General features: G+C 38.1%; 2 protein-coding genes across 3 annotated transcripts in view; one reads left to right on the top strand and one right to left on the bottom strand.

The window, feature by feature from the left end:
* The window catches only part of nr5a2 (nuclear receptor subfamily 5 group A member 2), a gene marked incomplete at its 5' end in the record, with an annotated part of 66,564 nt that extends 55,951 nt beyond the window's left edge, over nucleotides 1-10,613 (top strand). Inside the window, 1 exon segment of the mRNA NM_001104828.1 lies at nucleotides 9,850-10,613. Coding sequence (NP_001098298.1) covers nucleotides 9,850-10,097 — 248 coding nt within the window. The 3' untranslated portion in view covers nucleotides 10,098-10,613.
* Nucleotides 10,614-15,679: 5,066 nt separating this feature from the next.
* Nucleotides 15,680-26,385, bottom strand: part of LOC101155181 (adhesion G-protein coupled receptor D1-like) — an 89,150-nt gene continuing 78,444 nt past the window's right edge. For both annotated transcript variants that reach the window (XM_023954202.1, XM_023954203.1), the window contains one exon: nucleotides 15,680-18,554. The gene's annotated coding sequence lies outside the window, so the exon portion shown is untranslated. The remainder of the gene's footprint in view (nucleotides 18,555-26,385) is intronic.

Here is a 26,385-nt window from a genome sequence, read left to right as displayed (position 1 = left end):
ATCAATGATTTACAAATGATGAACTAAGTGGGTTGTAAAATTCTTAACTTTAATGTGTCAATTTATGAAAAGGAGACAAACAAAACGATCTAGTTCATACATACTTAAGGCAGCATGAAAAGAAGAGGAGGCCCTTTGACCATTCAATACCTAGTAATAAATTAAAATTTAATTTGCACCTTAGACAGAAAAGTCAAAAACCGCACCAGGAAGGACACACTTTGGAGTAGAGAGCAATGGAAAGAAGGTGTGAACTGCATTTGGCTGACTCTTTCTTTAGTCAGCACTCTGCCTACTGGATTTCATCATCAAATGAGAATGAAGCACAAAACAAACAGGGGATGAGAAGAAGGTGAGTGTGTGTAAAAAAGGAGCAAGAAAAGGTGTGAGATACAGGGGGGTGGGTTACGCTATGGATTAACTGTCTTTCGTGCTAAAAATATACATCCCCCGGCACTTGACACTGAATTATTAATTCAAATTTGTCAAAAAAGAATGAGAGAAATCTATTGACAGGGACATGGGGCCTTTAATGGTCTCATTAAAGTGGAGGCTTCCCATACTGTGCACCTTCTGCGCTGCTGCAGGAGTTTTTGGGGCAGTGGAGGGTTGTAGGGGCGTACTTGACCCCCCCAATGATTTTCTGTCACTTTATCATAAACAAGAAAGGTTGACATATCCCCTCCACTCCTCATTCCCCCAGCACCACCACCACTAAACAAACCCTGCGTGCAATTAGCCGACGGGTGCAAAAGTGCGCTGAATGCAAATGAAGATCCTGTGCATGCTTTGAAATGGACAGAGACAGCAACAGCACACACACATTACAGGCCCCGGCTTGAAATGCTACTGACAGGTACAAGTGTTTTACACAATATAAAGGTGGAGGACTGAGGCGTAAACTCACAGGTTGAACTATTGATATCTAATTCTATCAGAACTGACTGATTCTTCCATTTTGATGCTCCATTTCTTCAGATTATGTTTTTTTTTTGTCTCCAAAGCAGCTGAACATGTCAGTCAAGAGTTAGCATCATTAGCTGCATGCATGACTGGGAGCTGTTTTTGGGAGGGTGGAATTAGGGACTAATCAGGGCTCTATTAAGGGGGTTGGAGAGCAGAGGCCTGTGCATGCGCTCATTGAAAGACTTTCAGTTCCACCTCCGCGGGGGCTGACGCAGGGGGCAAAAGAGGTGGAGGTGGGGAGGACCAAAGGGACGCAGAGGGCTAAGCACTGGGTTCATTGCTGATTCAAGTCTCTCAACATCCCTTTGGCAAATGGATTTTCATAATGCTGAGACAATAAGATTTTTTTCCCAGCATTACATTTTTAAACTCCGGTTAATCTGCAGTGTGTCAGAAATGCAAGCGTGGATTATTTTCACTTTTTACGTAAAGGTTTTATTTTTTTTACCTATTGAATTATTCTAACTAACTAAATAAGCTGAACAAAAGTAATTTAAGAAACTTGTTTCTGATTATACACCTAAAAGAACTTCTACAATATAAGTACGAACTTGCATTGAACGTTTTGTAAAAATTAACCTGTGTATTATCTAATGTATATCTCAAATCTGAAACCCTTTAATATTTATTCCCATTCTTATTAACCTCTTTGGCTGTACCCATTCATTCAAACCTTCACAAAAGCAACCACAAACCGGATCCACCAATTCAGGGAGTACATTTGCTTTCCCTTCACCTCAACATAATTCCCGAGTTCCTCCCAGCCAGCATAGGCAATGAGAGAGGCTTGGATCCTTCTTCCTCCAAGCACCTTTTCTGTTGTTTATTTTATAGGACCTAAGGCGCATTTCTTCCCTTCTGAATGCATTTCGACCTCCCCCTATCTCCCTACTGAGCACATCGACCCATCCTTGGGCGACAGAACTCAACCAGCCGCTACCTGTTTAGCTTAACAACAATAGCCATGTTGTCAGTAAAGGTTTTAATCTGACTTAATATATCCCCAGTTGGACTACCTGCATAATTTTCTTCCATATACGCTTGGAATTTGTCCCCCCGAGAGACAGAAGACGGGGAGTGATGGACTGGACCAGCAAATTGAGCCTTGATGCTTTTATTCTGATATTTTGGCACTTATCTGTCCCTAACCACGCTTTGTTTTCAAGCACTGAGAGAAATGTGCGACTAACCACTGGCAGTACAGAGATTTGGCCTCTGGACATAGAGCGCTGTGTTAGCTTGAGGGCATGGTTACTGTATGCAACCTTGTTCTTGCTTAAAAGACAGTCTGTCTTTGAAACTTCAGGACTTGTCTTGCTACCCAGTACCACTTTAACCCAACCTCTAACCCATTATGCTTTTTTACTAAAAAACACCTGACAGGTGCCGTTGTCAAAAGCTAAGTTCTAACATTTTGCTTTATGTTTTATCAAACTCAACTGGAGCCCAATTTATGCACTGCAGGGATGTAGCAGTGCATTGTGGCCATTTTGGACAACCAGCTAGAATGTGAAATTTTTAACTTCCAAATAGGGGTGTAACGATTTGTTTTAATGGTTTAATTCACATCATAATTTATGGCTGCTGATCCAATTTATAGTCAATATTGGTTCATTTTCAACAAACCGATTCACTGACCTAAAATTGATCCAGAACATCTTTAGCCAAAAATTCAACCACTGTGACTCAGAGATAAATGGGGTACTGAACAGTGCAGGTGAAGTTTTCCAGAGTCCCTGTATTTTTGCAAGATAATCAAGTGTAAATTGAATGTGTGAACAAACAAGAAAACAAGAATAAGAAAACAAGAATGAATGGAAAATCCATTCACATTTTAGTTTCTTAAAGTTCAACCCACTGCTGTTTTTCCACATCACAATAACATAAACTGAACATTATTAGAGCAGTCTACAAAGCTGTATGGTAACACGTCTTTGCAAATTTCAGAATCCACTTTTTGGACAGTAATGATGGCTTTATCATTTTTTGCTGCCATCACGTGTGTTGTTATCTGGGATGGTACTTGGTTGTTTTTATGTTTTACTAAAATAGACCTACAAGGCCCTAAATCCAAATGGTATTTTCCAATATCGATTATGGATTTATGTTATTTTGAAATGATTTTTTAATAAGATAGTTCAATTCAATTAACAACTTGGCCCAGACAGATCAATCTGGAATAGAAATCTATTCATGGATTAATTGTCACACCCCTACTTCCAACCAAAGGATAAGAAAAAAAAATAATCAGATCAATCTATGAGCAGCAAGCTTTTAGAGGTGAAAAAGAAACAATTAAACTGTATGTGAAAATAGAAACCGTTTGAACTCAGGGATGCTCACACATAATCTTTGACAGATATCCTGTTAGGCTTTGATATATCCAGTCTCATAAATCCCTTAATAAATCTCAGAAACTTGAGTTTAACAACCTTTTTTGTTTTCTTGTACCCACCTTTAAAGGAAAGGCATTGTATCAGAAAATAGGAATTCCCCATGCGGGACTTGTAGGAAAAAACAGTGAAGCTGAAAGCTCCAGGGAGCAGAAAAAAACCTTTTCTGGAGAGCACGAAGTGATAAGGACTGGAACACTAATAGGGAAGAAAAGCCCACTTCAGTGGGGAAAAAAACCCTCCACACTTCCATGTGAAATGTTGTCTGTAAAGTATTGATGGTGTGAGTGTAGCTGTAACGTTCCTCGTGACTTTATGATGCTGTGAGGTTACGGGGAGAAGAACTACTGCTTTGTTCAAACTGAAAGCCTTGCTTACGTATTGTTGCAGTGGAAAATACAGAAACTCTGATAACCCTGGTTTAGGTGGCACCAATACTCACATGGACATTGCTCCTTGCCCCGTGGCCGATGTTTACTTTGGCTGGGCCCACTGCCCTCCTTTCTTTTCTTCTTTTTCTCAGTTTTTTTGGAACACTCGTTGAATGAGTTCATTGAGTTCTCCCTGTCCCTCCACATATTGGAGATAAGAATAATGAGGCTCAATAAAGGCTGCATTTACACTGCAGGTCATGATGCCCAAATCCGATTTTCTAACTATATCCGATTTTTTTGACGACCCGCTTTCATCATCTTTTAAAAGTGACCCATATCCAATTTTTACATTTAGACTATACAATGCTGAAACTACCAAACGTAGACATTCTGACCGTGACATGCTAGGAGCAGTGCGCCCAGGCTTGTAGCCTTGTGTTAGCAGCAGAGGAGAGGGCTTTGTGACGTTTGTGCACTCCTGATGATTGTACACAGCTTCTCAGGACTATGTAGCAGCATTTCCGCCTTTCTCCTTCGGACGTACCGCGGTTCCTCGAAACTTTCCCCGGGACTAGCTTTGTCTTCGGATCACCGAAGGCGGAAGTGCAGCAGCGCAGCTCTGAGAAACTCTAAATCATCGTATGAATATGTGTTATCAGTGGTGTCCAGACAAAATAAAGGCTGATGTAATTCCAACATGTTTACATCCAAGATGCTCATTGCGGCATTACCCGCACGGAGTTTTAAGTTCCCCATGGCCAATGTTTTTAGCATGTATTAGCCAATTGATAATGCATATTTGCGTTCCTGCAGACAAGAAAAAAGCACTGACCACACGGATTTAAAAACATATGAGCCAGCAGGCCCTTAATAATAATCATGACAGTAATAAAAGCACATTTAGAAGATACAGCAAACGTTTAGAATGGCGAAATCTGCTGGAGCTGCTTTTTAGGAGGCGTTGCTTGGGCGCTCCTGGATGAGGCAGGCGCACGAGAAGGGATGCGCGGTAGAGGAAAAAGAAGGGCTGCTCTGCCGTATGTGCTCTCTCTGAGTTTTGAATGAGGAAGTGTTTGCAGATGTTGTGCTGTACTAACAGTTTGATCCAAGCAAAGAAATAAACGGCTTCTAGCCTGTTCCAGAGCAACGGTGTCCCGCTTGATTAGTTATCGTTTGCGTCCCAACCAGGACCGGACCGGAAATAACAGCGGTTTCCGACTACGATCTGAAGCCTGAGACTGAAAGGTAACATGGGGTCCAGCTGTCCTCAAACAGCAAAATCAGCTCAGAAAAGCACCTATAATGTCATGTGATCTCAGTTGGTGGTTTCCTGAGTTGACATCGCTGACGTACGACTCGCATTTACTGGGGAATATCCGATTTGTCTGCTTACATGGCACACGCAAACGCATGTTTCCGATTCGTATCCGATTGACTTCCACGTATGAATGAGGCCAGAATCTGATCTGAGAAAATTGGAATCCATCCGTTTTTTTCCTGCTTACACGTTCACCAGTCATATCCGATCTGTGCCACATGAGAGGAAAAAATTGGAATTGGGTCACTTGAACCATGCAGTGTAAATGGGGCCAAAGAGAACTCAGCCTGGACACAGGTTCAATCCTTCGGCCTTTGAAGCACCGCTGCTGTAGTAAAAGTTGCTCCAGCTTTAACAGGGTCATATAAATGCCCATTAAACTCTCCTATTGGAAGAGTCGAGCACCTAATACCACACCCACGCAGGAAGTAACAAGTTTATCTTCCACTCACGTTTAATTGGCCGAGTTTACTGACAGCAGCTTACTCAGTAACAGTTTATGACTCAGGAGTTGTATGTGTTGTTTCTGGACCCAGCAGGAAAACACGTTTGGGAACTTTGAAAGAGTGTGCACTGGCAGCACATGACTGAGAGGGTTATCGATTGGGCCGGTTAAAGAGTAACGGAAAAGACGGTGGAGTTGTTCTGGCATGAACTGGTTGTTTTCCTCTTTCTAGAGAGGAGAACTGGGAGCAGATGATCATTTAATGAAAAGGTTTTAAAAATAAATCTTGAGAATGATTGTTCCATTTTGTTTTGTTAAGCCTTACCTAATTTTAAACTGCTTTTAAAATTCATTTGAAAACAGGTTTTTGAATTTTGGGGATTGTTTTTTTTAAATTTGATCTGGAATTATTCATAAAAAATTACAGCAAGGTTTTCTTCTTTTCATTAAATTTTTGAATTTACGAAAGATAGTGAAGTCTGAGATCAGTTAATGAGTTAAAAAAAAAATCACATTTCATTGTTCACTTTGTGAAGCATCTCTGAATGTAGAGTACAATAGAGCATCCAGTATTTGCCTGAATGGATTTGTGGCATGTCTGAATGCTGCGTGGTAGCGTCCCTGGAGCAGGTTGATTGTAAGGGTTGAGTGTAAACGCGCATGCAGAGATGCACATACACAGCAGATCCAGTCTAATTAAAAAAGAACAGCAGAGATTTCAGGGATTCGGCATAAGACTGTGTGTCTGTGTGTGTGTGTGTGTGTGCTTTCACATTAGGTCGCTGGTTTGAGCCTGATTGGCCGTCAAATAAAACAATGTATTCTGCAGTACCTCAGGGTTTCCATGAGAGTATTCGGACGCGGCAACTGTGGCTGTTTTATGTGGAGAAAAAAAAGTTGATAATTAGTCCCAGAGTGACTGAAAGATGAGATAAGGAGAAGGAGGAGGGGGGAAAGGAGGGCACTGAAGGCAGAGGAGAAAGTGCTTAACACATTTAATACTCACTCCTGACACTGTCTAGGAATTATTGATCAGTTATTTTTATTTGTTTGTTTCTGCTTTACCCTTTTCTGTCATTTGTCTCTTCATCCCTTCATGCCTGCCTTTGATTAATCCTTAAACTGAGTCAGCACACTCAATTTGGGCACTTTGCTATTTCGTATGACATGGGGGATGACATTAAGCGATTGTTATTGAAGCTTCTTTTTTTTAGGGGGGTGGGGAGCTCTAGCCATTAAAATGTCTGTATGTCTGACTGGGGGGTACTCTCTCCCCCCACTATCCATGTAACTGGAGCTCAGCTCCACACAATTATAAAGCAGAGGCAAACAAAAATGTTTCTGAGAAACCGTGACAACATTTTTAGAGGATTTGGCATTGACCGAGGCTCACCTCGCCATGTTTCTGCTGATGTGATAAATTAGACACAATAGAGGCTTCAGCATCTCTGAATAGATCTAATTTCTCTTTAATAACTGAAGATTTTTCTTTTCATGTACATTTGTTGGATTTTAAATTTAATTTTAAATTCTGACAAATACGGCCTAAATGAAGGTTCTAATCTGAATCAATCTTTAAGCTTTAAATATGTTACTGAACTTTTTAAACATAAAAAAATCTGACAAATATTTTGCAGAAAAATATTTTAACATTCACACTTCTAGAATAATCAATTGAGACAAAATCTTAGTTTGTTAGGATATCAAGATAACGTTTCCCATAATTTTTCCCCTCCAAGCCCCTAAAATGCTTAGAAAACCATGATATCTTCATATCAGTTCATCTATTCATATATCTTCCCCTCTTGATCTATTTGGTATGTCTTATGAGTTTTATGTTGAATGCTCTTCTTGACGCTACCCTCTGCTTTTTACTGGGCTTGGGACAGGCATAAGAGGACACTGGCTCATGCCCTGTTGAGGCCGCATTGATCTTTTTTTCCTTATATGTCTGTCTGTTCGTTCATCTTTATATTTTTTTGCCTTTTATTTATTTATTTATTTATGTATTTGTTTGCCTGTTCTTGTTTTGTGTTTTTTTTTTGTCATCTTTATTTCTTTAGTTAATTGTGGACTTTTGGAGGTCATCATGTTTTTTTTGTTTTTTATTAGGAGTTGGGGGGGGGGGCAGTCACACCATTTAGTTAGGACCATGCCTATATTCAGCCTTGGCCAAAACTCTTGTTTTGAAAAGCCTTTTAGAATGATTCCATCTTACCTTCATTTTCAAAAACATACAAGTTTTACAAATTTCCTACTTCAAGAACTTTCAAAACCTTGAATTTGGGAGATTTTTAGGGACTATTTGTACTCTAAAGGAAATTATTTTCCCTCTAATTGTTAGTTTAAAAAACAAACAAACTTATTTTAATATTTTTGTAAATTTTCTAGAAACCTAGAATTTTTTCCTTAGTATTTTTTTTACATGAAGAAAAAGGTAACAATCCTCTGTACCCCCCATGTTGACCTGAGTAGGATGTCTGTGGTGGAACGCTGGAAGCACACCGCGCTGGGTTAGCTTATGTAAGACATGCAACCGCTTCTCTAAGGGATTGGCTGTGTGAGAGGCGGTTCAGACGTGTGATTGCGGGGTCGGACAGCTGAGTGGCAAAAGGAAAAAGCCTGTGTCATTTTTTGTTTGGAGCTTCCTTTGTCACAGGCCACAGCCCTCCCCCCAAAGTTGCCCTCGACTTGCCCTTATTTAGCCTCTCAACATGTCATGCAGAGGTCAGGGCTCACACAGAAAAAGCAACACAGGGTCAGACAGACAGGCACATGCAGATTGTAACAGTATGGTAGAGTGCATCATAGATGGAAGTGCCTTGAAGGACCTTCTCATTCTCTAGACCTCATTAGCTGCTGATTTATCCCCCCCCCCCTCCTCTTATTGCTCTTGGTGGGTGGATAGGCCGCATGCATGTGTGGGAAGGTGGTACTGTATGAAAATAATGAAACAGTAAATGTATGTCTATAAATGGGCGCCTGTGTGTGCCGAAATGATGCGTGAAAGTTGAGACATTTAGGTGTGTCAGTGTCGAGTATACACAGAGACGGCGTCCCACAGAAAAACCCCTCGGTGAGCAGACTCGACCCGGGGTCAAACAACAGATTAATAGAAGATCTCACTCACACACACATCCATGCCCAGAGCTGCTACCCAATTAAATATTCCACAGCCCTGCTCTTGATAATCATGACATGTACACAAAGTGCTCTGGTTCGCCATTATCCATTTAGCAAATTTTTGTCTTGTCTTGCACTAATCTCCTGAAACCCCCAGCGAGCTTGTTATTGTCAAGGAAAAGTGCTTATAGCTGTGCAGAAAGGTGGGGTGCTGGAAAGAAGCGCAACATTCTGGTGAATAGGGGATTAATAATAATAAAAAAGAGTTAGTTCAAAGTTTGTACCATATTTGATGTTCTTAAAAGCTAATTTTTTTTATTTTTAATAAATGTTTTGGCTATAAAAGACAAAAAGAACAATCTAAGTATGAGGTAAAGAGTGGTTGGTCCTACAACTACAATTGTGCCCCATATATTTTACTGAGGCCTTGGGAATTGGGCTCTCAGGAGAAAAAAAAGCTCCTTGTCTCTACTCAATTCCCTGTACCTTGTTGTCTCAAGAGACTCTTCTTTATCTCACCATGCAATATGTTTTGAGTTAAGTAAAAATTAGCCAGATCCAAGGAAGTCAACGTGTATTGCCTTTGTCCCCTGATAGATACGAACACCAATTATTCTACCTTTCTATGACAGAAAAATTAACAATAAAACTGTAGGTGATTTAGCCCTAGAACCTGAATTGTTTTTTGTCTCGATAATAAGACTAAAAGAGTGCTTTGTTTGAAACATTGATCCTTCTTTTTTGCTTTCTGAGAGCTACACTGACAACATTTTCTTTTTTAACATGTACGCATGAGAACGAGATCAATTTCCTCCAGTAAAAGTTGTGTTTTTGGTGTTTTTAACATGTACTTGCAGCATTTTTCTCATGTTGGAGGACATAAATGAAAAACATTTCAGATAAAAATTGTGCTTTGAGTTTTTCCTTATTCAAATTGTGGTGAATTAGAAGCAGACAAAAAATGTGTAGGGGCTTTAAGCTTGCAGTAGAGAGTGTGAACAAAGGGATTATGGGAAATGAGGGCAGGCTTACTCTGCACCTACCGTCCCGCCTACAGCTCAGAGGCGTATTTCTGATGAACTACTGCTGCTCTGCAGAAACTATGTCCTAGAGAACAGGAAAAAAAAGACATGATCATAATTAAAAGACCACTTGGAACATTTTTACAATAGATCGAAAGATGTAAAGGACTTCAAAGGACAACTACTAACCTTTTTTTCTTTCATTTAGATGTAAAGAACCTGGAGAACTTTCACTTGGTAGAAAGCGTCCAGGAGCAAGTGAACGCTGCACTGCTGGACTACGTCATGTGCAACTACCCGCAGCAAACGGACAAGTTTGGCCAGCTGCTCCTGCGGCTACCAGAGATCAGAGCCATCAGCCTGCAGGCTGAAGAATACCTTTACTACAAACATCTGAACGGCGATGTGCCCTGCAACAACTTGCTGATTGAAATGTTGCACGCTAAAAGAGCTTAAACGGGAAAAGCCCTCAAATTTCACTTCAGCTTCAAGGACGTTCGGAGAGTATTTCCCACCCATTTATCCAACACAACTCTTTCACCGAACCAAAACTTCAACTCACACATGACTATGAGAAAACCCTGACTTTGGAGTGTCCAGAATTCCTCATTTTGATGATGAAACAACTTGAGGTGCAGATTTGGAGACTGCTATTATCTAGAAACTCATCATAACTGTCAACAAGAATAGTTGCTTCTTACCCAGCCTCAGAAAAAGGGAATTTTGAAGCAAACTGCATTGACACATAAAACAATCTGCACAATCCAGACTAAAAGATCGCCTTGCTTCAACTGTAAAGGGATTTTCTGTGCTGATAAGGGAAGCCAAATAACACTGCCCATCCTCGAGACACCTTTGTAACTACAGGTGGGCCGTCTTCATGTGTGTCGTGTCCCACTGAAACTGAAAGTCGGCTGTTGTCGGTACTGTAAATTAAAACGGACCTGCAGGCAAACAGGCAAGAAACTCTTAACCATCTCTGTGTCGGCTTTTCAAACTACAGGATGTCTGCTGTGACATCTCCAACCCATCTGACATGAGGACCCACAGTTTAAAAAAAGGTCTAAAAAAAAAAAGGACAGTTAAAAGATCAAAATGCTTAACAGGCTTGTATGAAGAGGACATGTTTTGTGAATGAAGACATTTGCTTACCACGATCACCTCATTGTTACAGTTTGTTATTCCAGCCCCCGCCCCCCCTCCCCCCAGTATCGTCTTGAACCACGTACCTCAGAAAGACCAGTGTTAGATGCATTTTATTCCCCTCTGGATAAGAAAATGTATTTATATCTCTGCAAAAATCATCTTTGCTTTTTATTATCTTATCACAACTGGAACAAAACTGAGAGTGAGGACAGAGAAGGACGGATGCCGCCTTTCTCTGAGAAGACCAAAGCCTGCTGCAGAACAGTGGAAGGAAATAATTAATACCTTAATAATCAGTGTTATAAGAGGAAAAAAATTGTGATGTCACAGTTATGTGAGTCTTGCCTTATTTCATTGCCATGCTAGCTAGCAGTGCAGATGTGAATGAAAATATGTACAAATATAATATATATTAAGTATTAATGTTGTAAAAAATAAAAATAAAAAAATTGTAATTCTACAGGTGTTTACATTCATACGGTCATTTGGGAGAGAACTGTGATGAAGCATTAATTGCAAAGCAATGATTTCTTAAAAAATACGAAATCAAAGACATGAAGAAAAAAAATCCCTCTGTTTTTGTTACTTTTCTTGGGGTTGTGTGTATTTTTTATTTTTTCTCTCCTTGTTTTTTTTTTTTAACAGTACATAATTTATGTCGTGAGACACTAAAATCAAAAAAGGAATCTCACTTTGAATATTAATTACTGTGTCAGCTGGCATTTAAACATTTGGTTTTTGAGCATTACTGTGTTAGGATTCTGTGTCACCCAGCATTTGTTTTGCCTCTTTTTCTTTTTTATTTACAATTTTTAAGACTTTTTTCAATGTACAGTATGTCAATGGTTGCGCTTAATGATGAAGATAATTTATTGCATTGCTAGGTCTACTTCTTTGTGTTACATGACATGAAGTGTCTATGCCAGAATAAATTTGTTTACTGTAGCATGCTCTTTGTTTTGTTTCCATGAGTGCTTCTGAGATGCAGGACTGGAGCAAAAGTGACGGTTTTTAAAATAAAACTTGGAAAAACTCTTCTTTTTTTTCTTCTTCTAAAAAGTCATTCGAATCTGCACATCAAAATACTGTTTGTTGCATTTACAAGAATTAGTGTAAAAGATGTTAGTGCCACATTAAGTGATCCACCCCACTGCAACTTGTATATTTGCTCTTCTGGACTTTAAACCAAATACCCCATCTTCCTGCTGTCACATGTACATCTAAATTTGACAAGCTTTAATTCTAATATATATAAGATTGCAGTCTGCAGTACTAAAATGTAAAGCTGTTGTTTTTTTAAATTTCCCCAATCCCACCAACCCCAGAAAACTGAGACAGTATGTCACTAATGGGTTAAATCCTTTTAAGTTGCATGTTTAATGTACAGATTTCATTATCCCTTGTGCTATCCTAGTTACTTTACCATTGGGAGTTAGGTCATCTAGACCCACTGGACAGTGCTCTGAACCTTTTTTCTTCAATGATTTGTGATCTTCACTGGTGTCCATGGATTACATGAAATCTTTCCACCTTTATCCACCTTTGTCATGGTAGGGAAAACACGTCAATGCAAGGGTGGGGTCATCTAAGATAGCACAAGGGTTAAATCACACGTTGTTACATTACATCTTAGCCTTTACATCATTGCATGTCACTGGAACTTCCTTGTGCAAGTTCTGCACCTGCCAGAAACTAAAGAACACTCTTTCACATTGCAAGTACAGAACTTTGGCTTTTTCTTGTTTGAGTTTTTACTTGTTTCAACATTGCCACAGCAATACTTAACCCCAATTGATCTTTTTTTAAGAGATAATTGACTAAATGGAAGTGTGTTTGGTGATTGTGATCAAAGGCTACGTTCACACTGCAGGGCTTACTGCTCAATTCAGATTTTTTTGCAAGGCCATTCACATTTCCAATTAAATGCAAACTTTTGATCTCTTTTGTGAATGTGAAATAACCCAGAAGTTACCCGCATGCGCAGAATAGTACTCAACAGTGAACAACTTCACTTGTTGTTTGCAGAAGTAGCTAACGTTAACAATGGATGTCAACAACAGTGTTGTCAACAGCGGAGCTCTTTTTGCATGATTAAATTCATTTTCACAAAGGAGCCAGCACAATTACAATCTTCTCATTTTAAGAAGGCATTCGACCAGGATTGTCTGTACCCACTTTGTGGAATGGGGATGTGACTGTGCTGGGGCCACGCATTTGTGTGTAAGAGAGATGAGAGAGCGTGTGCAGCGCAGTATTCCCTACTGCGCTGCATGCGCTCTTTCCTCTCTGAGGGGCAGTAAGAGGGGCAGTGGGTGCGCGCATTCATGTTGTGTGTTACGGAGGAAGGAGAACGATAATAAAAGAAGGCTCCCCCCAGCAGAACTGCTATTAACTCTTTATTAACCCGCTCTGGAGAATCTAAGGGTCCGAATGGGGAAGTGAACCCTGAAGGAGGATCTGCCTTAGGTCCCCCGCGCTTCTGACGGAAAGGAAAAAAAGTAATCGTGGGAAAGGTTCAACACCACGCTCAGCCATTTTGCTGGAAATGTTTTCAAAAACCGCCCGGTTGCGATAAGAGCCCTTGAGTTTGGCCTGAATAGAGCTGTCACCCCAAATATTAATCCAATCGGTGACACCTCACTTCTCTTTCACTGACTGGTCTCAGCAGTTTATGTTTATGTTCTCGTTCCCGCCTACTTCAACGCAGAATGATGACGTTTGTAGCGTCTCAATGACGTACAGGTTGGATACATGTGGTCTGGCCATTCAGACGGAAGTCGCATTTCAAAAGATCGGATACGTGTTGGATTCAGGACCACATACCCAAGTGACCTGGGTCACATTTGAAAAGATCGGATCTGTGTCGTTTGGACTGTCAAGAAAAGATCAGATACAGATAGGGGGGATAAAAAAAATTCGGAACTGGGTCGTTTTAGCCTGCAGTGTGAATGTAGTCAAAAATGTGTTGTTTTTTTTCACAAAACGCTAATTTAGTGCAGCACGATCAAGGTAAATAAATACTTGTACATATTTTGTTTTAAGCAGAATACTTTAAAACTTTATTTCCCCTCTCATTTGCTCACACGTGTTAACCAAAATCTTTCGGAGAGATTTTCTACTTGAGATTTTCCTTTTAAAGTGCTTGTTACATCAGATTTTGGCCTCCTTTTCAAACTAAAACCATCTATCATGTTTTTAGTGTGCAAATAATATGAACAGCTTTTATATTACTCTATTAAAATTTGTCAGGATAAAAAGGGAAAAAAAAGGAACAGATTGCTGTCCTCCGGTTTTAGGAATTTCTCACGGTATTCTGACTCATGTTAAAAAGCTGAAAAAAAGAGAAAATGTATTCCTGAAAATATCTTAAATTATTTAAGTTAAATTATCAAATTTACCAATAGTAGATATTTTCTAGGGATCAGGCCTCAATAGCAACAGCCAATCCAGTTTATGCGACCATCTAGAACAAGAAAACCAAATGAGAACAAAAGCCAAAATTATTATAAAACAGTCAAGAGAATAAAAACAAAGTAAAATGTAAATAAAGGCATTAGTTTTTCACCTTAACTTGATACATCCATCTTATAAAATAATGACAGAAGCAAAAGAGAGCTGTTATTTACTGAATGAACCTATGGACAGTCAAAGAAGGGTATAGCGTCTTGAGAATAGCAGATTTAAATGATAACAAAAAAAAAAAACAATTATAAACCACGAGTTCAAAAGATAAAATAAGATGATTCCACAGTATAAAGCAAATCAGTTAAATTATTCTACTTTGTAACCCTTGTGCTGTCTTAGATGACCCCACTCTTACATTGACGTGTTCTCCCTACCATGACAAAGGGGGATAAAGGTGGAAAGATTTCATGTAATCCATGGACACCAGTGAGGTTCACAAATCATTGAAGAAAAAAGGTTCAGCGCACTGTCTAGTGGGTCTAGATGACCCAACTCCCAATGTTAAAGTGCCTAGGATAGCACAAGGGTTAATTCTGTTTTCACATCAAATAAAAGATATAATTCTCAAAACATTGAAACAATTGGAATAAAAACTGGATTCAGTATAACATTTAAAAATCTTTAACCCAAATCATTATTTTTTTATTTTATTTGAAGATTTTAACTTTATATCTCAGCTGGCATGTCTTACTCTAATTAGACTACATTTTTATCACTTTAAAAAGTTGCTTTGTGATTTTTCTACTTAAGGAAAGCTCTTTAATTGACAGTCCTACACCAAGAATAGATGGGTATTATATCAAACTTTTATCTTTTTTGATTAAATTGGAACCACCCAAAAGTAATTTTCATTTAGTTTTTTTTCCAACAACACCTTTCCAACAGAAAATTTAACAAATGCAGAGCCAATATTTATGAATTGTTAGTTTTTTTTTAAATATTTCATGTTGGATTTAAGAAGCATTGGCTAACTGTGTAGATAACTACAGCCATCTAAGTCTGTCTATGAGGGATTTTTAATTGCAGAAACTGAAACTAATGTTAGGTGTGTTCACGTGCAGCATTAAGGATGCCAGTCACAGACGGGCAAGAGGCCAGCTCGATTCCCGGTGCACAGCGTTGCAATCCTCACTTCAAGCTTTGCTTGCAGTGCCTGGCCTCCTGTCTGTAAATGTGTTAAACCTGCTTTCACTCGCTCTGAATTTGTATAAATAATGTATATACATTTATCCACACACTCTAACAAGAGCAGCCTCAGGTGAAAATACTCAGAAATGCATGCTCTGCACATCCCCGAAGGTGGACATCAGCTCCAAACCAACCAACTCAAAAGATAACCACACAGAGAGCAAGAAAGAAAAACACACAGGCAGATAAATAACTTGCCAAAAGCAACATGAACACACACATACACACAAATATAACAGTTTTTTTTTTTTTTTTTGGCTCCCTCACACGCAGCGCTGTCAGTTTCTAAACAAGTTTTCCTTTCGGTCACACAAACAGCCCCAAGTTGTGTCTGCCAGTGTTATGGGAAGCTTTTAAACTCTGGAACCACATCACTCGTGTTTACCAAGATGTGCTTGTATGTTTTCCTACATTGTCAAGCACAGTCAAAAGAAAAGAGACTGAGGTTAAAAAAAAAAAAAAAAAAAAAAAAACGGAACAAAATTGAAAAACAGTGGATGTGGATGTTCTAGTACAGTGGGAAAATCTGCTGGAGACTTGGTGTCATATAATTCCGGTCAAGCAGAAACCGCAAATATTAATTTTAATATTTCCTCCATGATTAATTTTCAAACAGTGGGTACTTTCATTAATTGAAAGGGATGCCATCTTTGCATCACCACTAAATCAAAGTCCCTGCTTGGTCAAAGTGTCAATTGTAACACGAAAAAAGTTGTAAAAACTTGCAAAGCAACATGTGAACACAAAAGTCCTGAACATGCAAGCCCCAAACGCGCGATCAGACACATTCATACTTTCAATTATTGGTTTTGTTTGCCGTTTAAATTATTTACACACAATACAGTCTAATCAACCACAAAAAAGATTAGGCAGAAACAAGTAATGCTTATCAGATGGCTGCCCTTTACACCGACTTTTCATTGGAAGCAGTCACATGAATGCATGCTGCCAAAGGCGGTGTGAGGATAGCTTTATATTTGACTTATTATAAGGGATCATAGCAAAATTTTCATTGAAGATGGTTTTTCGGATGGTCATTTTTCAATTTGAAGCTAAAAACATTAATTGAATTTAATTTAACCAGTGTGGTTGATGCTGAATGACTAGTTTTGATTTTTGTGCTCAAACAAGAGTAAAAAGAAATAAATCATACATTTTATTAAGATCACACACTTTAAAAAGCACACCCAATTACAAGGGAGGGGTACATTTTCCCCTGATAGGAAGGAAAAATGACTAGTCGCCAATTTGCTTAAAATCCTAGAAAATGAATGGCAAAAAATTAAAAATAAAAGTAAACATAACATAACCTTTATGTTGTCAAACTTCTGGCTAAAAAATGTCCACAAAAGGAAATGATTGGAAACCCTTCGGAGCTAAACATACATTTTGGATCTTAAATTTGACTTATTTTAAAACAAAATGTAATCAGTCAAAAAATAAAACCCTCTTATATTAATATGTTTATTGGTGTAAAAAACAGTTTATTATTCATCTCTTTGAAAGTTAAGACTGGTGAAGGCTCACAGGTGAAAAACAAAGAGGCCAAAAAAAGAAAAGCAGCACGAATCTTCAGAGAGGCAATTAGCCCACTCTCTAATCACTTACACCAACCAGCGACTGGGGGACCCATTGTTTGGCGGCCTGATGGACAAACTTTAAAAATGTAAAGATCAAATTAATAAGCAAGCATTGTTAATGGGAACACTCACAATTATTATGCAAAAGCCTCACTGTGGCATGCAAAACAAATACACTAAGGTTTGGAAATGGAATGGTTTGAAGGCCGCTGCCGTTTCATTTCAAAGCATGCATTATACATCATTGTGCATAAAGAGGAAGCCTACAGCATTACAGTGTTTTTTTTTCTACAATGATTATCCTTTATTAGTCATTAAAAAGAGATAGAGAGAGAAAAAAATACAACTTTTAAGCACCTGAACCTCGCTGCCAGCATTCCATTAATTGCCGGCACAAAGGGGAGAGCCTTTGGAGATTTTTCAATTTCAAAAAATGAGGAGCATGCATTCAGTCGTGCTCATGTTATACGGGCACTTAAATCCTACAGAGCTCACATAAAAAAGGACTCAAGGTTGCATCCGATTGAAAGCCTCCAAACTACAGCCACTTTAGAAATCCATTTAGAAAGCGGGGGGTTAGAACATCTAATTCAAACAGAGTCGCCCTGTTAAAACGGTTGCACCAATGTCTTTTAAAACACGCACATACACACACTTCTGTTTGCTTGGCTCTATTGTGAGAGAGATGAACCTGGCGCATACAGAGATGGCAAGACACAAAGAATTAATCTTGCCAGACCTCAGCCAAGTGGCGAAGGTGAACAGCTCTGAATGAGTGCATGTGGAATCTTGACCTTTCCCTCAACATCAACAAAAAGAGTCCTCTATGGCATGGAAAAGAAAATGAGCTGTGGTCTCTGCAACAGCATTAAAATCGGAATATCACAACTCTGTTCATCAGCTGAAAAATATCGGTTGAAATAAATATTCACACTTCTACTATGGCCTAATTTTTTTTGTAGAATACAAAATCAGGCAATTACTTTTTGGTAAAAAGGTAAGATAAAACATGGATGGCAAAAAGTATCTTTATTTCACAGAAGAGAAGAATTTAAAATAACACCTTTACATGAGTGACTTTGTTTTGCACTGACGCCAAATGTGCTGCACTACAAAGACAAATTATACAAGAGATGTTTTAAGACCAGTGTTGAGTCAAGGTGTCGAACTTCAGCCCTGGAAGGCCTTCTCCTGCTTCTCTGCTAACTGACCAGACCCATGCCGCTTCTTTTGACACCTGGTCCATGTGATTAGCAGCTGGTAGGGTGTGGATATTTAGAAGAACCAGCACGACGTCAGCCTTCTAGGACTCCAGTTTAAGACTTAAAAACTTAAAAAAAAACTAATCATAGTTTTTTTTGTTTCAATAAAGAGATGCTAACTTTAGACATTGCGCATGCTATAACATCAATAGATGTATAAATGTGTTCACAGCCTCTTCATAACGTCTCCTTCCTCCTTGAGGTGCATTGAAAGATTTCCATCCACTAAATGTGCTATCACAGTTGATTTCTCTGGGTCATGGAGAAGACGCCTTCAAAGAAAAAAAAAGACAGAAATTAGACAACTCAGATATATTTAATTATAATACTATTTAGTCAACATAAATCAGAATGACAAAACAAGTTAATACATTTTAAAAACTATTGTTTTTTTGTTTACACGAAAGAAAAAAAAACTTGGACTGGGTCCTTGAACCTGATTAGGGTTTGAAGTCCATTTTGAATCATTTTGGACCATATCAACCCATAGACAAGAAGATATTGTGAATGACAAATGCTTTCAAAAATCTCAGAGGAATAGTTAATATTGCATGTTTATGAGATAGATCCAGGGAAGCAGATTGAGATGGTTTGGATGTGTTGACAGTGATTATGTTGAAGGAAATAGCCCTAAAAGAAGATCAAAGAGGAGCTTTGTGAATTTAGCTAAGTAGGGTGTTTTTTTTCTCCTTTTTACTTCAAAAAAAATTTTTTTTCCTCCATTTTTTTTTCTATCAATGGCCCTTTAAGGGCTCCGTATAGATGGAAGGAGAAGGAATCAACTAATTTTAACAATTAAAACACCAAATCTGCAAATATCTAAACTTTTTTAACCAGAAATCTAAGAGCTAAAACAATATTAAAAAAACTATATGAGTAACACATTTGTATGCTTGCTTGAAAATGTTACCCAAAAAAATCCCTAAGAAAAGAATTACAAAGTTCAATTTAACCTTGCAACAGACTTGCGACCTATCCAGGGCGTATCCCGCCTTCACTCAATACCCCATGACCTCTAAAGGGATAAAGCGGGTTCAGAAAATGGATGGCAGTTCTATTTAAACAAACCACAACTTTAGACAAAAGAAAAATGTTTAAAGATGTCTTTTCAAGTGCTAATAAATACTGTTGTTTTTTAGTTTTCAAAGAGTGTATCTTTCTTTTAAACCAACAGTGTGCATGTGCATGTGTGAGAGCATGCACGTTAGTCACAGAACACAGTCAGCTGTCCTCCTCACTCTTGTGTCCATAAGTTGTTCTCATGATCACCCAAAGATACCTTTCACATTTGTCCCCCACAGCTACAGAAGCAAGGCCAGCTACTTCCATCATTCCAAACAACCTTCATCAAACAAGGTGCTATAATGTAGCAATAAAAGAAGTGACATGGAGGTATGTTTTTCCAAAATCTGGGTCTTCATAAAAACATAAAAAGGGGAGACATTTTTTTTAAGGCAGGAGAATTCCATGGTTTTATTCTGGTTTGTGCCTTTTTGATTTACGTCTTTATGTTCTTAATTCCCTGTAATTTTGACAATTTTGTCTGGACTAGAATAAAATTACTAAACATATTTTGAATTTTTGAGTCAGAATGGGCCACAAGAGTTCTTATATAGAATATTTTCCTTTTTTTCTGACACACTTTCCAAAAAAAGAGAGCATTCTTATGAGAAGCAGTAAACATTTTGCCAACGGCAACTGCATGCCAGATAGTTTCTCTTTTATGGACAATTTTAAATTTCACATAGGCTCAGTTTGCATTCTGTTCACATTTTAACTCTGCCTTTTTCACTGTGATACATTTTAGGAGACATTGTAAGGGTCTAACACAAAGATAACCTGATGATTAATAGGAAATACGTATGTTTCTAAATTAACCCAACCGATCTTTTGTTTTGACCACAAATAAAAAAATATTTGAATGTAAGGTTATTGTAGGGTTTCACTATATATACTAAATTTTCAAAGTTTTCATGAAAGTTTATTTGTACAGGTTGTAGAAGAGTTCTGTTCAATTACCAAAATGTTGTTCCTTCACTCTTAAAAGTTTAGTAAGAGAAATCTTTTTTTACAGGCTGATTTTAATAACTTACAAAAAATATTTGTATGGATAAATTTCAGTTGAATAGAGTCTGGTTAGCATAACACCCTTGCATAAGAATTAAAAAAAATATTCCAACATTTTTTAAGCGTCTTAAGCACTCTTAGTCATGGAAACTTACAAATAAAAAAGTTAGACATCAAAAATTATAACAGACACTTTAAAACACAATCATATTATACAACAACATAAACAAATATGTAGATGAAATAACTTTAAGGAAACTAAAAATAATTCTTTGAAATTCACTTATTCCTTTTTTATGTTTTTAAATTAAAGTTTTACAGAAATATGAAACCATAACTTATTAAGTGAGAACGTAGCTATTTAGCTTAGATGACACTTGTCCAGTTGTTTCTACATATAAATCAGCAGATTTGTGTCTAAGATCTGAATCCTCACCGCTTAAGAGGTCAGAACCAGGCACGAAAATCTTTTCTGTGGTCTTTTCGTTGTTATTGTTTTTTTTTCATATTTGGTTTCGGAGACCGTGGATCATTTGTGGCAGGCTGTACGATGCAAACAGCTGCTCGAAGACCATCTCGGATGAGAAAAGGATTATTTAGTCTGCCTCGTCCCTCTCAAGACAGAATGTTTCTGTAAATTCCTCAACACTCACACAGCAGAAGCTGCCAAATAAAGCAGCAACTTTTCAATGTGTTTTTTTTTAAGTGAGACTCACAGGTCTGAAAATAATAATTAGCACAAAAGAATGAAAGCTGTGCACCTAAAAAACTAATAGTAAACTAATCTTTCACACTCAACTTTTCACAACTTCAGCTGCATGAAGTATTCCTACAAATTGCAACAAACTCACCACAAGCTCGACAAAACTTTTCAATACCCTAATTTAAGAGTAATTGTGATGCAATGATGCTGGCACTTCCCGTGGCACTATAAGAGCAAAGGTTTGAGCAGTTGATCAATCTAAAAAATGATGTTCATTTCTCAACAAAGTCTGGAAGGATGTCAAAGATTTAGGCCGAAACCCAATTCTTCCCCTACCCCTCCAATTGTAGGGGCATTTGGAGGGGTAGTATTGTTCGAAATAGTATTTTATTTTAATTTTTTTTAGCAGCTAACACTCGTGGTGGAGGGATGGCGAGCTATAATCATTTAAATAAACTGTAAAGATAATAAAGGTCAACCACAAAAACTGGAGGTTAAAAACGTCCTTCAGTTTCCACTGTTCATTTATAACTTATTTTATCTAACAAGTATGTGGGACAAACATAAGATATAGAATGACACTCAACCGTTTAATTAATTAATTGATAAACAAAAAGGATATTCAGTCAAAAAGGCATTTGTATTTCTTGTAACATTATAAGCACAGCAACACATCACTTCATGTAAAAACCTATCCAAGACCACAACGACAATTAAGAAAGCATTTTGGAAATGAAAACAAAATTCCAGAAACCAAAATGGAATTCCAAATGAAATAAAACAAAATAAAAACAAAACATTTGGGAAAACATAAGTAATTTCTAGAAATCAAAATGAAATGCTGAACAATGAAACAATACGAAACTGCAAGAGCTAGGTATACTATGGGAATTCAAGGTGTTTTTCTATAATTTTGACTAAATTGTTTGGCTTGAGGCGATACTGGATATGCTTCGTACTAATTAGCAAACGTTTGTAAGTACGTGGCCATTGAATACGTATTTGAAAAAATTCAGCCATGAAAAATCCAACGTCATCATCCAATCAGTGATGTTCCGCAGTACCTACCTTTTCTGGTTTTCTATTGCGTTTTATTTTCGTTAAAATCTTATTTTGATTTCTGGAAATCACTTTTTTTTCAGAACTGTTTCATTTTTTTTTTATTATCGTTTGAGGTTTTTGAAATTGTGTTTTGGCTTCTGGAATTTTGTTGTAATTTCTAAAATGTAATTTTTTTATTGCTATTTGTGTTGCTTTTTTAATTGTCCTTGACATTTTTTATGTTTATGCCTCAAGTGATTTGCTGGTGTAATTTTGCCCTTCAGGGCCACCATATGAAAGTGTAATGGCAGCGCATTTAGCCATTCATGGATATAATTACAACTTACAGTCTATAAAAAAAAGTGTCCAAGTGGAGAGACAAAGCAAAGAAGCTGAATTAGATACTCTATACAGGTGCCCTTGAGCTAAGCTTTAAAAGAAAAAGAAAGATTGTGATTTTATATGCACAAATGTAAAAGAAAACAACACCAAGAATTCATGAAAGCTAAAAAAGTTAAGATATTTGCAGAAAGCCCAATGTCTTAACATGATAAAATACTATCATTGAGGAAGTAGCATAGGCTAGAAAAACATGATTACTCCTAAAGCTCTGAGCAGAAGTCTTTAATTTATATACAGGAATTGTCAAATGCATAACAATAATTACAGTTGACTGCCTTTGCAAGATTGACAGCATTTGGACTGCAGGACTCATGTTAACTTGTCAACCTGGAGTTCATATTGACAAGTGTTTGCTCTGGGAGTGTAGCAGGGCCTAACAGTGGAGATCAAGCCCACCATCTAATGTGAGGTGAGTGATGTAAGGTGAAGGGGGGGTGTGTGAACCCCGGGGCTGTAAACACCAAAGCACAGGGCAGCAGTTTGATCGATACTTGCTTGGCATTATTTGTACCAAATCATGTGGGTCGACAACAGAGGGATTAAGTCCTCCTCATAGACTCCACTAATCATTACTTGACACACAATCATGGGTTAAATAATACCTGTGCTTTGGTGTGTGTGTTCATCATTGGTCTACAGATTTAAACATTGATAACGATAGGTGATTATAAGCTGTTTTGCAGTATAAATTGTTTTGTTTTGTTTTTTTTGCAAATATTTGGACTGAGGTGCGACTTATATGCAATTTAAAGCATACATAGGCTCATACGTTTGTTATTTCACCACTAACAACTGTTAGAGGGCACTGTCGATGTGTATCATTATTTGCTTTTGACAGCAACGCAGAAGAAGCACCGCTCAGTCTGATCCAATATACAACAACAAACAAACAAACAAACATGGAGAAAAATCTGATCATTTTCCTCCTGAACTTAATGATGTTTTCTTATTTGCATCAACATAGTAGTAGCTTTGGGGGCTGTCATCTGGACTTAGTTTTTTAAAGTTAGAAGACGTTTCACCTCAAGGTTTTGTCAATTCTTTCAACATTATTATTCTTGTTTTTATGTTTTTTCTTCTCTGACTAATGCGGGACAGCAAGTCATCAAACTGGGGCGGAAGTACCGCTAAAAGCAGCCATCATGCAGAAGCTGCTCCTGCTGTACATGCTGAACCATACTGTCAAAAAAAAAAAAAAAAAGCTCCACATGATCCCATGAACCCAGTCATGGAGACGTACTTACCGATGCTTTTGTAGGGCTCTTAAAAATAAGTTGACTTAATCTCTCAACATTATCCATGCATTGTATTAAGATATACAGTCAAGGCTTCCAATTAGCCAATGTGCCAAAGTCTCTTGACAGTATAGCTTCTCCCACACACATCTGGAGTGTCAGGTTTATGAACACATTTTTGGATAGGCCTAGAGCAGCCGATTTGATGTGCTTCAAAAGAGAGGAAAAGGCAAATGAGCTCCTGTATAAAAAAAAAAGACAAAAAAAGTCAACCCAGTTGACAAAGTAAATGCATCTAATTGTAAAATTGTTTTTACTGTCCACCCAACTGTTTTTTTGACAAACAATTTTACCTGTCGGTGTGGAGGGAAGAAATCGAGAAGCTGACATTCATAACTGATAAAAACGTCAGTTGGAATTTGTAGAAACGTATAAATAATGGATGCACCACGAAGGCAGGGGAGCATCTTCAATGAGCCCGGAGTGCAGAGCACGCTGTCTCATCTCCAAACCGAAGAGCCATCTTAATGACTGCGCCCGGAGACTTGGGGGCCTCCACTAACTCCCCCTGTTTTCAACAACCCACCAATCGGACCCCCCCGCCCGCCCGTCAGACCCATCCATGCTCCCAACCACAACATATCATACAGAGGGGAACATGAGCTCTTAAATTAAACATTGACAGCAGCTGCCTGTTTTAGGCAAATCAGCAGAAAATAAGACAAATGGTTACTTCAGGGAGACCCAAGTGTGCAACCGAGCCACTTTTGGCATTCCGCGGCACAGTCTCTCTAGATTTGTGGAGGAAAGAAAACGCAAACAATGTCACAAGAATGTTTACATAGTGGCTACTGCCTTTTTGGTAAATGGAAGCTATTTAGCAGTTTTCCATCGTAGCCTAAAAGAGTAAAGATGGATTAAAAGAGGAAAATAATAATAGAAAACTGAAATGGCTATTGCAACCATTTTTGCTTTAAAGTGTACCGATTCAAACTCTCACATTTCAGAAGCAGACACGCCTTTCAAAAACAGATTGTCAAAGTAAATGCTGTGTCCTGGCAAGAGGTTAGTCAGAAAATAATAATAACAGGCCCTGGGACAACCACCATCATACACAGATGACAGTGGATGAGGTAAAGAAAACTAAACCGCTTCGGCCGACCTGCTTTGAGGCATAAACAGGAAATTACCTTCAGGAAGGAAGTCATATTTTTTCCAGCTGTGCCCTGCAATAAGAACAGGGTGAGAGCAGCACTTTCAATATGTGCCAAAGATTTACACTAAATATTAGCTGAGATCCAAGCAATATCATAAAACGATGGAACAAGAGTAAATGCTTCTGTTTTAATAAGAATTAGAGATCACTGTCACTAATAAATGGTCTTTTCCTGCGCTCGCAGAGAACATATTTTAATGGTTGTTTTTGTTCTTGGTTAAACATCAGGCCAACAGGTTCAGACTCAAGGCATATGATTGTTGGAGGAACAGGGATTTATTTGGCTCCCATGCCCTTTGATGCTCATCACATCAGCAAATCACAGCAATAAATAACATTTGTTGGCTGCATGGACTTTCATACACCACTAAATATAAGAAAACTACATTTAAACAAAATGGTTTGTATCATCAAAAACCAAAAGGGCTTTTGGTCATGTTAGGCCATCAATCATTTATTAGTTTTTAGTGATTAGATATTTCACTATTTAGTGCAATACCTCTAAAGTATAGCTCATCATTTAATGCAAAAACATGGGATTCAAGATTCTGCTGTGTACTTCAACTTTACTGAAAGTTGGAGGCTGAGGATTTAGAGGGAAGCAGTCCAGAGCCCTACAGGAAGTGATTTAATGTCCAAAAAGACATGCACTTGTTTTTGCGCTGTCTCTTTCCTGTTGTGTTCTGATAGGAACTTCCTCTCCCTAGTGGGGGTGGATATGGTGTCATCCGTCCATCCATCCCACCCACCTCCACCCACGGTTCAGGAAAATGTCCTCTTGGAGTTACATGGCCCCAGCAAAAACTTTGATTAAAGCCTGCAAACCTCTGTGTCCAGCACTTTAAACTAAAACTTTAAAAAAAAAACGTAGCTGCTTAAAAGTTTCTGTTTTAATTTTTACTTTTTAGATTGGTCTGTGCAGGGATTTAAGCAATTTGATTTGTGTGTTTTATGTATGGACCTGGGGGAGCCAAAGGGCTTAACCTCAGCTGTGGCAACACCAGGATGATCTTTTCCTCTTCCCCTCCAGTATCTCTACTATCCACCTCCCTTCCTTTCCTCTGAAACACACGACAAAACAGCATGAGCACCCAACATGTTGGTAGTACTTTACTTAAGAGCATCTTTTTTTTTTTAAAGCCATTGTATGCATGTTGAAACTTGGCCATTCACACCTGTCTGTTTTCCCTTTTAGGAATTACAGTATTTGCCAAGAGAAACTCCATCACATCCAAGTACTACAAACAAAATTACTCAAGCAACAGCAACCAAAACAATTGAAAACATTAATATTTTGCTAAAATGAACTAAACAACACAGGGATGTCAGCATTTAGAGGAAGAAATTATCATGTTTTTGAAGACAATGGTTATTAATATAATGTTCATCTGTACTTTATACAATTACACTTTTTCCTAAAACTTGTGCAAATTTAGCAT

The sequence above is a fragment of the Oryzias latipes genome, chromosome 4 (assembly GCF_002234675.1).
Source record: "Oryzias latipes chromosome 4, ASM223467v1".
In the NCBI taxonomy this organism is placed as follows: Eukaryota; Metazoa; Chordata; class Actinopteri; order Beloniformes; family Adrianichthyidae; genus Oryzias; species Oryzias latipes.
This window is presented reverse-complemented; position numbering and strand designations above follow the sequence as displayed.